The sequence below is a fragment of the Chionomys nivalis genome, chromosome 14 (assembly GCF_950005125.1).
Source record: "Chionomys nivalis chromosome 14, mChiNiv1.1, whole genome shotgun sequence".
In the NCBI taxonomy this organism is placed as follows: Eukaryota; Metazoa; Chordata; class Mammalia; order Rodentia; family Cricetidae; genus Chionomys; species Chionomys nivalis.
This window is the reverse complement of record NC_080099.1, coordinates 57,570,184-57,583,862: the sequence shown is the minus strand read 5'-3', so window position 1 is coordinate 57,583,862 and position 13,679 is coordinate 57,570,184. Positions and strand designations below refer to the sequence as shown.

The 13,679-nt window shown below is 44.3% G+C and overlaps 1 protein-coding gene across 2 annotated transcripts in view; it reads left to right on the top strand.

Moving 5' to 3' along the window:
- Positions 1 to 13,679, top strand: part of Mapre2 (microtubule associated protein RP/EB family member 2) — a 144,086-nt gene that overhangs the window by 77,346 nt on the left and 53,061 nt on the right. For both annotated transcript variants that reach the window (XM_057788548.1, XM_057788547.1), the window contains one exon: positions 6,925 to 7,052. In XM_057788548.1, the coding sequence (XP_057644531.1) occupies positions 6,932 to 7,052 (121 nt within the window). In that variant the 5' untranslated portion in view covers positions 6,925 to 6,931. The remainder of the gene's footprint in view (positions 1 to 6,924; positions 7,053 to 13,679) is intronic.

Genomic DNA, 13,679 nt, shown 5'->3' with positions numbered 1-13,679 from the left:
AGAGACATGCACACACGTGGTGAGGGAAGGGGCACAGATACACACACAGAAACATGCACACACACATGTGGGGAAGGGGCACAGATACACACACAGAGACATGCACACACGTGGTGGGGAAGGGGCACAGATACACACACAGAGCCATGCACACACGTGGTGGGGAAGGGGCACAGATACACACACAGAGACATGCACACACACGTGGTGGGGAAGGGGCACAGATACACACACAGAGACATGCACACACACATGTGGGGAAGGGGCACAGATACACACACAGAGACATGCACACACGTGGTGAGGGAAGGGGCACAGATACACACACAGAAACATGCACACACACATGTGGGGAAGGGGCACAGATACACACACAGAGACATGCACACACGTGGTGGGGAAGGGATACAGATACACACAGAGAGACATGCACACACACGTGGTGGGGAAGGGGCACAGATACACAGAGAGAGACTTGCACACACACATAGTGAGGGAAGGGGTGCAGATACACACAGAGACATGCACACATACGTGGTGAGGGAAAGGGCACAGATACACAGACAGAGACATGCACACACACGTGGTGAGGGAAGGGGCGCAGACACAGTGATTGGCTGAGAGTTCACAAGGGCACTTCCTCTCAGGGCAGAGGGGATGCCAAGCCAAAGCTGTCAGGCCTAAAATCGGAAAGCTGGCGTGTATGGCTGGACAACTAACAAATGACACCACCAAGTCAAGTGATCACAGAGGTGTCTCACTGAAAGAGAGACTCCGGGATTCCGTTTCACCCTGGTCAGAATGCCTGCATCAAGAAGATGGACAGCAGAGTGTTAGAGAGGATTGAGTGGTCAGAGCATGAACTGGCACAAACATGGAAATTCGTGTGGAGGTTTCTTGAGGATTACAATTGAACTTCCAGCTATACTACTCCTTGAAACTCCACATCTTACCACAGAGACATGTGCTCATCCATGTTTATTGCTGCTCTGCTCAAACTTAGATGTCCTTCATCAGATGGGTGGATAATGAAAATGTGATATAATACACACACACACACACACATACACACACAGGAATTTTATTTAGCTATCAAGAAAAATTAAACTTTCGGGGAAATGGATGGATCTGAAATACGTTCTGTTAAGCCCGTTGGAACTCACTCACACAAATGTTCTGTCATGTAGACCCTCCTTTCAGTGTTTACATGCGTGTGCATGTATGTGGGTGTGAGCGGAGGCTCTGAGACCAGACAGGACCATCAGGAGGGCAAATAGAACACAGCAAAGGCAAGAGAACGCATGGCATGAAAATCGATAGGAGGCCCCTGTGAGCGAAAGAATAGGGAGGGCCGGGAGTTGGGGAGTCAAGGTCCATAGGAGAATCAGCAAAAACAAATCGTGCTTGAAAATATATAGTGAAATCTAATCCTTTGTATGATAGTGAATAAATAAATCCTCCCGAAGTTTGGAAGAACATAGATTATGACCGTGCTCCAGTCAGCATAAAAGCTCATAGGCATCTATATTGATACTGTTGCTGTTGATTCAGCTATTTATTGGAACGTGTTGAATGTGTCAGCCATGTTTTCTTTTAGAAAGCCTGGAGCACTCCTGCCTTTCATTGGGTTATCCTTCCTCTAGCTCCATCCACTTACTGGCTTTCCCCACAAGGGCCTACCACGGCAGCATTTCCAGCGACTGTTGGTGTGTTCACTGGAGACGTATCACCACAGAAGTTAGAGGGCGGGACTGATAACCAGAGGCTTCTAGAGCTTGCACCTGGCGCTACTCTCATTGTCTGCCCTCCCTCCCCCGTCTTCATGAGTTCTTCTACGCCATGGCGTGCCTTACTTGTGGCTGAATGAATGGTCGGGTTATGAAAAAACGGTTGCCCTTGGGAGAAGGTCATCACCTAGGGTCTGGAAGGAGGTGACTCAGGGCTGGGCTGCAGCGGACCACTCATTGTTTCCACATATTTTTCAATCTCATCTGCCCATCCTATTTGGTGTTCTTCGTCTTCTGTAACTACAAACCATTTTTCCTCCGTGGGATGTATTTGTCAGACACAGATCTTCCCTGCTTTGTGTTTAGTTTTGATTCTCAATCACCTGGAGGAAAATTTTCATCTCCCTGGTTGGATGCCACCGAGTTCTGGGCCTTGACGCTTCACCTTTCATCTGTCCCTTGCTGGGAAATGTGAAGGCTTCTTATTACCACGTGAAAAAATCATTAGGAAAGTACATCGAGCGCCAAAAGTTACGTCAGTATGTAAAAATCACTTCAAACGGTCCAAAATACTTTCAATTTTGAATTATTTATCCTTAGTAAGGTTTTAGATAATTTATTAAAGGTGGTGAAAGGTGATCACGTTGTACAAGTAAGTGGTTTCACTTAGTAAGTGGTCATTAAAGAAAACAGCAAAAGCTATTGACTGGAAAACAAAAGAACCTTTAATAGAAGTGTAGAAAAGTCATATTCACGGCCGCGTTATCTGGGATCCAGTGCTGGCAGGTTGTTCTCAGGTCTTCGGGGAAAGAGAACTTAGACATGTGTGGATGCTGTTTTCATGACTGTAAACTCCACTTCCTTCCTTGAAGCGGGAAGCAGAGTGGCAGCAGTTAATGCAAATAAATGACTCCAAGCACAATAAACATAAAGGACATTTGCAGAGAGCCTGTAAATTTTAGATTTCGGTACTTCATCCAGTCATGTTTAAAACACTTATTTCTGTATCACCAAATACTGTCTGTTACAGAAAGGAGTCGGAGGCCCTGGGAGAAATAATTGGTTTTAGGTCAGACGTAAAGGAAAGTTACCAGTTGAGCCTAGAATATTTTGTCACAACAGAAAATCAGGAAGGACTTTATCCAAAGAACTGAAAAGCCAGCTCAAATAAGCACATACGCACTTCCTGGTTATACTTCATAAATAAAAGTAAAAATCATGTTGGCCAGAGAATATTCAGTGCAGAGTACAGAAGCGATCAGGACCTGCTCTGTGTTGTGTCTATGATCTGACCCCTGACCCCAGGCTCTCTCAGAATGGAATTCCTCCTTGTGGGATCATCACGCATAGTAAGAATGAGCAGCAGACAATAAGTTAGAAGTCACTAATGAACTGTTGGGTCTAGGCAAATATCTACCGTCTAATAGCCTGACAAAAGGAGCCAGACAGCCTCCGATTCCTAGTGGAATTTCAGACGCCGCCAGAGGACTCTTTCACCTCCCTCCCCAGATAAGGGCCTGAAGCCGACGCAGCATGCAGATCAAATCGTAGGATATAGGAAAGCTAAGTCCAAGGCAGCATCAAACCACACCCATGTGTCAGTTAAACACAACGGCCATTTCAGTGTAGTAACACTGTTGTGTTGGTTGCTTAGTGTTTTCTAATGTCTTCATCTTTCCAAAACTCTGAAATATCTATAGCTGAAATGACTCAATACTTGGCATTAACTGTAAAATAATATGGCCTGAGCCAGAAATGGGATTGGCCAAGGGCAGTTGATGAAACTATAAGGAAAACAAGCTTGGTCAAAAATTGATTGTTGCTGACTCCAAGAAGTAGACTGTCTTAGGGTTTCTATTGCTGTGAAGAGACACCATGATCACAGTTACTCTTGCAAAGAAAATATTTAACTGAGGTGGCAGCTTACAGTTTCAGAGGTTTAGTCCATTATCATCATGGCAGGGAGCATAGTGGTTCTGAGTAGGGCAGCATGCAGGCAAACATGGTGCAGAAGAATTCAACATCTTGATCCAGTGGTGACAGGAAGTGCACTCTCACTGGCTGTGCTTGAGCTTACATGAAACCTCAAAGCCAGCCTCCACAGTGACACACCTTCTCCAGTAAGATCACATCTGCTTCAGCAAGGCCACCCTCCTATCAGTGTCCCTTGAGGACCAGATTTTTCAAACCACCACATTCCATTCCCTGGCCCCCAAAGGCTTGTAGTCATGTCCTAATGCAAAGATGCATCCAGTCCAACTTCAGAAGTCTCCATGGTCTTTAACAGTCTCAAACTTAATCAAAAGTCTAGTTTCAAAGTCTCTTCTGAAATTCATTATGATCTCTTAACTGTAATCACCTGTAAAAGCAAAAGCAAAGAGCAAATCACGTACTTCCGACATATAATGGCACAGGATATGCATTCTCATTCTATAACACAGGGGAGGAAGCATAGTGAGGAAACACTGGACCAAAGCAACACTGAAAACCAGCTGGGCAAACTCCAAACTCTACGTCTCCATGCCTGATGTCAAAACGCTCTTCAGATCTCCAGGTCCTTTCAGTTTCGTTGACTGAACTTTGTTAGCACAGCTCTGTCTCTTGGGCTGGTTCCACTCCCTGTTAGCAGCTCTCCTCGGCAGGTATCCCATGGCCCTGGCATCTCCAACATCTGGAATCACCAAGACAATCCAGGCTTCAACTTCATAGCTTCACGAAATGACCTGTCTAGGCCCCCATTCAAGGACACCCCTGACGTATGCCTGGTCTCAGTGGCCTTCCATAGTTATAGAGGCAAAATCCATGACCTGTTTCTCCTGTCCTTAACTTTAAAGCCTGGAACATGGCCCCTCCGTTCAATTACATTTTCACCAGCCTTCTGTTTTCGATGATTTCCTTCACTGTCTGAGCTTGGCTGTCCTGACACTCTATCTATAGCCAGGCTGGCCTTGCACTCCAAGATCTGCCGGCCTCTGCCCTGCCTTTGCAGTACTGGGATTATAGGTGTGCACTACTGCCCCTGGCTCTAATCTTTTTTTTTTTTTTTTAATTCTTTTCTTTAAATTGGAAAAGAATTTAACAGGTAGGTGGCATCTTGCCCTGAAGTCACCACTCCCTTTATTCCATTTCTTAATCTGTTCATCTCCTTGAACACAGGATTTAGCTCCATTCCACTTCCTGGTGCTCCTTTTCTCCGAAAATTTTACTTCGTCTTCCTCCTTTTCATTATAAAGCTTTATAAGCGTGAACACTAGTAACCACGTGACAGAGTCTATACTAGGCTGTTTTGAGATTTCCTCTGCCAACAGAATTAATCCAGAACTCTTCACTTTAGCCTCAGGCAGACTCTTTGGACAAGGACAAAAAGCAGCCACATTCTTCACCCAGATATCACAAGATCAGTCTCTAGGCCACGAACTAACATTCTTCTCCTCTGAAGCCTCCATGATCCAGGCCCCCATGGTTCACATCACACCAGCACTGCTGTCTTCCACGCTCCACCTAGGATGGCCCATTAAGCAGAACTTAAAGTGTTCAATTGCTTTGCTAATCCACAACCACCTCTAACTCCTGCTTCAGGGAACCGAGCAGCCTTTTCTGTTCTCTATGGGTATTACACTTACATATGTGCACACACACATACACAAAATAAATTTTGTTTTGTTTTGAGACAATTTCTCTCTGTGTAGCCCTTGGTGTCCTAGAACTCACTCTGTGAACCAGGCTGGCCTTGAACTCACAGAGATCTCTCTGCCTCTACCTCCTGAGTGCTGGGATCAAAGACATGCACCACCACCACCCTGCAACATAATTTTTTTTTTTTTGGATTTTTTTTTTGAGACAGGGTTTCTCCGAAGTTTTTGGTGCCTATCCTGGAACTACCTCTTGTAGACCAGGCTGGCCTCGAACTCACAGAGATCCGCCTGCCTCTGCCGCCCAAGTGCTGGGATTAAAGGCGTGCGCCACCACCGCCCGGCTAGATTGTTGTGGTGCACAGTGTTGTAAGCCCAGTAACTTAATGTCCCATAAAGATTTAAAGTCAAAATTCTAAATTCCTTTAGAAATGAAGAATCTCAGAGCCTGAAGAACTTTAGAGTCTAGATGGGAGAAATGTGACGTGGCACCCCAGGAAACAATTACATGAAATGTGGTCCAAATAAGCAGTTAATTGAGGGGAGAAAGGACAGCGGGTGGGTTTGGCTGAGTCGGGCCTGCTGCTCCCTCTAGAGCAAGACTGATGAAACTTCCAACTCCAAACTCCCTTTCACCTGAGAATTTTTTTACCTGAGCTCAGCTAGGTAGGTAAGTAAAATAGGTACGTGACTCAGACATTTATGACAGTAAATCAGAAAAAAAAAATTAAAATAGTCCATTGATAAGCATGTGATTTTCACCACAAAGCTGGGCAAAATAGCTCACACCTGTGATATTAGCAATGGGAAACAGAAGCAGAAGTGCACAGCCTGGTCTACAAATCGAGTTCCAGGCCAGCCAGAACTAGATAGTGAGACCCAGTCTCAAAAAATAGAAAAGTCAGAAAAAAAAAAAAAAAAAGATGAAAGCAAATTTGCGTACTGGAGATGGATGTGCTTGTTGGTCTTAGCACAATACGATCCAGAAATGCATTGTTCTGATGCTTACGTGCTAAGGACTGACAGCGGGAAAATATTAAAAGCCTTGTTTTCTGTAATGAAGCCAGTATGTTTCTGTAAGAGCAGCAAGCTTTGTACGGACATCCAAAATGACGTCACTTAACAAAATCCAGTAGTCTGAGATCCCAGTCAGGGTGTCTCAGGCAGCACTCGCTGGCCTTTCGAGGTGTCACGGCGGGCAATCAGGAGGGCACGTGGTGTTCAGCAAGTGACAAGGCTATAGTGACAACTCCTGAAGCAACACGGCCAAGCTCTACGGGAGGGTTGTGGGTCCGGTACACATCCGATTATGAACTAAGTGTTGGCTGTGGCGTGTTCCGAAACCATTTACTGTTGCCAGATTTTCACCACCTCCCTGTGCCCTTCTCCCTTCTACCACGGGGTATGTGTGTGTGTGTGTTGGGGGGGTGTCAGGACCCACAGGAAGAAGCTTCGTTGTAAAGCTCCACCAGTAATGTCCTTCGTGATTGCATGTCTTTTATATTTCCAAGGTATTTTTTTTCTCTTGTGAGTAAATAAACTTATTTTCATTTGTTTTGTCCTAGTTGGGGAATGGCGGTCAACGTGTATTCTACCTCGATAACCCAGGAGACTATGAGCAGGCATGACATCATTGCGTGGGTTAATGACATCGTCTCTCTAAACTACACAAAGGTGGAGCAGCTCTGTTCAGGTAAGAGGCTGTCTTTAGTATGTACCCGATGTGTTCACTGGCAGTCTGTTCAGGTAAGAGGCTGTCTTAGTACCCGATGTGTTCACTAGCAATCGAATGTGACTTTTAGGTGCCACACATGACATATTTGGGGTGAGACAAAAACATACATATAAATATAGCTTATACTTGGAAAACTTGGCTATACCTGAAGAACATTGTGGGGGGAGGATGTCTGAGACCATCTGAGAACACACAGCCGTCCAGATGTGTATGAGCTGCTTCTGGCTTGCTGCCGGCCACACCCCTCTGGAATGCTGGCTCCTAGCCTCCTTTCCATGGCCCTGTTGTCACCAAGCATGTGGCTTCAAACACGGTGGAGCTTGGGCTGGTGATGCAGGGCCTGAATCCCAGCTGCTCAGGAGGCTGAAACAGGCCTGCCTGGACCCTACAACCAGTTCAAGGCCAGTCTGGGTGACCTAGTGGAACCTTGTTCCAAAACAAAAAGCAGCTGGGGGTAGAGCTTAGAATGCTTGTCTGTAGGAATAAACAAACAAACAGCAACAAAACCCAGAGTGGGTGTTTAGGTCTTCTAATTGCCCTCTCGGTTTCATCACACACGTCTCTCTCCCCGGAGCCTCAGCACCACGTAACACTCTGAGTTCTCCACAGCCTCCTTCCCTTTGGCAGCCTGGAGTTCTCCTCCTCTTTGTGTGTGTAGTAACATCCTGTTCACAGTTTCCTCTGCCTCGCCTCCTGTCAGCTCTGGGAAGCGGTCCTGGCTCAGTAGTTTCCAGCCAACCCCGCCTCCATCCGGGATCACACCTGTCTAGCTGTGTCTGTGGACTCCCCAGTCCCTGGAGGCACCATGGGGGTCTTAATAATGGGCCTGCAGTTACGTTTTGTCTAATGCCTGCACCCTACTGTATGTACCCTTTTACTGAGTAGTTCTGTGGGAATGCATATTGGGTTAAACCTGTTTGAAAAGAAGATGCAATTTCAAAAGTAAAGTCCGAATATGTTAAAGTAATGTGCCTTTAGCTTTGAGTGTAAATCAAAATAAAGTATTGTCCTTGGCAAAGTAAATGCTCTTGTAAACTAATAGATGTCTTCTCTGCCTGTGGCCCTAACATGGACATGGTGTTAGGGAATATAGTATTATGAACTGGTTTTTGTAAAGGTGTTTAGATGTAGAGAGTTCTGTTTTTGCCTGCTTGTTGGTATCAGACTGTGAACTCTTTCCAGTAGTCATATATATATATATATATATATATATATATATATATATATATATATACATACATACATACATACATATACACACACAAATGATTTCATAAAGTACTATGAGAATTTGCAGAGTCCCCTGTAATAGAGTAATGTTTCCTTTCTGCTTTGAGACACACCTCTGACTGGGGAACAGGTGTGAGTTCCTGTTGTGGAAAGGCAGGCGGTGGTCTCTCCACAGCTTACAGTGCTTGTGTGAGAAACCTCAAACCACTAACAGTCAAGTGCAGGCCTCCCAAACCTGTCCGGCACCAATTCCATCTTCTTAGTTTAATTTTGTCTTCAGCAGTGGCGTTTGGCAGGAAGAAGTGGTCTTTCTATTTATTTATTTATGAGTTCATTTCTCTGTTCTCCTTCGAGAAGACTCTGAAGGCAGGTAGGACAGTACCTCTCAGATGAGAACAAATCCAAGACCAGTGACCTAAGTGATTTGTTCTCATCATGCTTAAGAACGCTCGGATTTATGGAGTATAATGTATCTTGGGTATTTATTTTGGTTCCTTGTAGCTTATTATGTGGTATTTGATTTTCGTACTGTGCTCTGGGAAGACACTCGAAGGTCACCTGCACCGGTTTCTGCAGACTATTTTCCACGCTGTCTCGTCCTCCCCCCTGCCGCCCCTTGAAGACTTAAACTCTACACCTGGTGATTCCCTCTCTGCCCTTCTCCCCTCTGCCCATTTCCAGCTTGTCTCTCTCAAAGTCCACGCTAAAACAAACATGAATAAGAATGGATGGAATTCTAACTGTGCAGAAGTTCACTGAGATGTATAGACTTTGAGACTAGTTACTTTTGGTATGTGTGTGTGTAATTTGGAAGCTCTTTATAATAAAGTTTTAATAATTTTTTAAAAAAATTATAAGGCAAAGTAGAAAAAAATGAACATCAACTTTTCTTCAGTTTCCAAAAAGCTGAAATAAAACTACGATGTATTTGCTTCTGAACGTTCTGCCTTTACCTGACATCTCTTTCTTCCCCATAGACATTTTTAAATGTTCTGTGAAATAAGAGTACTGGGCTGGGGTGGTCATAGCTCAGTGGTAGAAAACTTGTCTCATGTGTGCGAGGCTCTGGGTTCAATGCCCAGCACCGTAATAAGAAAATAAATAAATAAATCACATGGAAGTACCTTGTAATATATTCAAAGTAATGAAAATTATTCACTCTTATTTCTTGTTATTGTATCCCAAGGATGTAACTTTATGACCACTTTCTTTGAACATTAAATCTGGGTCATGGATCTGTATGCATATTCGGATTGCATTTATTTCTTGCAAAAAGCAATCTGTTTCAAGGAAAGCAGAGGGCTGTTCCATTTTCTACTGCTGGCGGTCTAAGTCTGCTTTGAAATCTCCTCATGTTGATTTCCCCTTGTGGGATGGGCGGTTGGGCCACGAGCACATCACACTAGTTCAGCTCAGGAATAACTTTGTTTTCATTCAGTCTTTGTAGAATGTATAGGGCTTTAAAGGGGGAAATTTTATTTGAATTCTGGTTCAGACCAGTTTAGTAGATGTTTTCAAAGGTACTGAAGATGGGAAAGGTCAGTATGGTGCTAAAAGTTCCTAAAAGCATCCTCCTCAACTTGAGATGACAGAAAAGAAGTGGGCCGTGTGCAAAGGGGGGGTGGGGGTGGGGAACGAGGCAGAGGGTTGTCTCTCTTCCTCACCCTTCACCCTGCCCTGCCACCCCATGTACTTCCTTTAAAACTTGAACTTACACTCCCCTCCCCCCACACACCCTTGATGGCTGTGTCTGGATCTTCTCTCCTAGGCTGGGTGTAACTGCAAAGCTAGCCTTCCTAGCTGGCCCTTTTCTGACGCCTGTGCATCCTCCCCCTGCTTCCCACCCCCTCACAGGACAGGAAGCCCTGGCAGTAGAGACCAGCAGGCCTTCCACACTGCTGGGGACCACTGCCAGTATCATCACTCAGCCCGTACTGGCACCGTGGCCAGTGGAAGGCTCGCTTGTTTGCCTGAGCATCTAGGTGTTGAAATAAAATGTCATCTAGATGAAAGCAGTTTTGAAATTTTAAAATATTTTTCTTGATTTACTTTTTGTAAAGGTAGAAAAATGATTAGGGTTTGATTCGAGTTTCTCCAGATTGGTTCAAGCTTTGTGTTGGATCAGGTTTCTGAAATTTTTTTTTTTTGCTTTTTTGTTTTTCTTATTCTGGGAAAGCTTCTGAATTTGGCTGATGAAATTGTAGTTGCATTTACAAATGTCAGTATATGAGCCGGTAGAAGGGAATATGATTTGCAGGCACTAGGCTTCTCTCAGGTGTGGTCATCAGGCATGCTTGGAACGTGGAGGATGAGCCCTCTGGGCCTTACCCTGATTGGTAGTCATTCCTGTGCAAGGTGGCAGGTTCTTTGTGACCATTTTTGGCTACAGATCTGTGCTTGTTAAATAGGTTGGTTCCAGCCTAGCACTGTGTCCCCTGGGCCTTCTCTCTTGTGTCAGCAGAGAAGCCGGGTTAGTGATGAAATCAGCTCAGAGGCTAAATTTAGTAGGGCTGATCTTACTGACTCTCTCTTATTGAAACCAAGTAAGGATATTCCGTCAGTGTCTGTAGGCCCAGGAGTTCATTTAGCTTTATAAAATCAGAGGTTTATTGTTTTCTCTAAGAAAGTGAGCCATTTCAAAATGACTGTGGTTAGGTATTGTGTGCTAATGGAATATTATCTGTGCTTAGAGGCATCCTGTAGATTTTGTTTAGGCTATATATTTTTTTCCCTAATTTTATTTGACCAGCTAATTTCGAAATTCATTTACTTGGTTTCAAGCATACCAAATAATTGGAGAAGAGAGGGGTAACACGTGATGGGCCACGTCTAGGTGTGGTTCAGCCAGAGGGTAAATTGCTGCAGTGGGTAACATATTCAGGTCTCTACCGATTCACTGACTAAATACAGCTTTTTTTTTTTTTTTTTTTGAGTAGAGAATATAGAAATATAAGAGGGGTTTTCCTCTCTTATAATTTTGTGTATTTCCATTATCTTGATACTTCATTATTGAAGATAAACATAAATTGGTGGGATTGTAGGGTGTTTGTCTGGGTTCATTTGGTTTGGGGTTTTGCCCTGGAATTTTTGTGAGTGTGCTGGCCTGCCTTTGTAATGCCCAATGCCAGGGCACTCTGGAGTATATATTTACCTTGGCTTACCAAACTGCTACCTGGAATTTCTTATTTTTTTTCCCACATTGGCATGTTTGATCCTGAAAACAGTTACCACGTCTCCTTGCTGTGCTCCTTCTGATTGTGAGTGTAGCTAAACAGCAAACCTGTTTTGGGCCCTGAGATAAACAGGCCAAGGTCATTATCCCTGAGGGCTTCAGACTCTGTGCATCAACTCCTGCCCTGCACAAGATGAGACCACAGTGGTAAGTGCCGCTGAAGAGAAATGGAAATGTGCCAAGGAGAGCATAAAATAAGGGAGGTGAGGACATCCGACTCTTGGGGCGTGGCAGGTGCTCCCGAGTGACAGAGTGACGCATGGTCAAGAGGTACCCCAGAAAGGTTGTCCTTCTAGTCGGGTGGGATGCCTAGGGTGTAGGAGCCCACATAGGATGCTGAGCTTCTTCAGTGCACAGCTCACCACAGCAGGGCAGCCCGTGCCCCTGCCTCCAGGAGGGCACACAGTCGTGCTCAGTCCTTGGATTCATGCAGTACAGAGCGCGTGAACATGGGTTTGAAGCCACTGTGCGTGTATAAGATACTTCCGGGAACCAGAGACTGGCTAAATTCTTCGGGAGGAACCAAACAGACACATTGAAGTTCCCGAAAACCGGGCAGGTGTCACATGACTGTTAGCTTTGACACCCTGTATCCCATTTTCAGCCTCCACTGGAGTCCTTCAGCATGATGATAAACCCCATAAATAAAGACAAATCAAAACCAAGCAGCTAAATGAAAACAGACGGCTTGAGATATAGTGTGTGTTTTATGGAAAGCTCCGTGTGTGTGTGGTGTGTACATATTTTTATATCTTGAAAAGTCAAAGGACACACATTCATGTTGAACTTAATAACGTCACACAGATAACAGGAATAAAGCAAAAATGATGACATGTTATTAGAAACTTAAACTAATAAATTATGAATTCTTAATAAGATCACAAAAGTAACTTGAGGAATTAATTCAAAGCAATGTCCTTGGCTGTGCTCTGTATTTTGATTTCAGTATTTTCTGTTACCTGGGGAAATTACTACATGTGGTCGATGTATGTATGTGTGTCGGGATTCGGGTTGAATATCTTGCAGATTCACAGCTGTCCTGTGTCTGTGCTGGGCTCCACCTGTCCCAAAGCCACTCAGTGTATGATTGTGCATAGAGAGGAGGGGCGAGCTCCACCACAGAACAGTGTGGATTCTGGAGCTAACGGGAGCCCTGCATCAACACCATTGACTTTCGGGCCTGAGGCTCTGACTCCAGGGCCCAGGTAGCTTCTTTAAGGAGTGTGGGAAGCCTTGGTGGAGCCAAGTACCTGTGGGTTTTAAGACTTGCTGGGTACATAATCGTGGCTACCCGTAGGGCCCCTGCCCTGTGACTTTGTCTGTTTTATAACATGCTTACTTTATTTGGTTGCATTTTGTTTTGAGACTGTTTTCCCATTTAGCTTAGACTGGCCTCAAACTTTCAATTCCCCTGCCTCATCTTCCCAAGTGTGTCCTGGTGATCTAGTGCTTAGGGGTTAGTGATCTCCTGGATACTTTGATTACAGTCATATACCACCACACATAACCCCAAATACTATTTTTGTCTTGTTTTGTTTTGTATTTTGGTTTGGGTTTTGACTTTTTTGTTTGTTTGGGATTTACTGGTGTTATTTTTGTGTTGATTTGTTGAGACAAGATCTCACTCAGTAAGCCAGGCTGGCCTTGAACTTTAGGTCCTCCCATCTCTGCCTCCTAACTGTTGGAATTACAAGTGTGAGCCACCAAGCTTGACTTACAATGAAGACATTGCCTATTTTGAAATCATTCACCAGGATCTATAAAAAAAAACATTATCCTTACAAGAAAAAAGTATGTTCCAATATTGTGAAAGTTATTTTAGATTTTTAGAAAAATAAATGATCCAAATTTTAGAAAAAGTACATATGTCAACTTTAAGTAAATTAGAATTCACCATTTAAAAAAAAAAAAGTTCTTTCCTGCCTCTTCCCTACCCCATCCCCTCGTTAAACTCATTTCTGCTTTGGTCATCTGACTGAACCCCTGAAGTAAATGCTGGGCAGTCCTCACATTTACCCGAGTTCCTTTTATTACTGGGATTGTGCTTAGATGACAAAGAGTATTGGGACGAACCTGGGACATGTCAATAAATCTGTTCACTATACAGCAGTGTTCTGTCATGT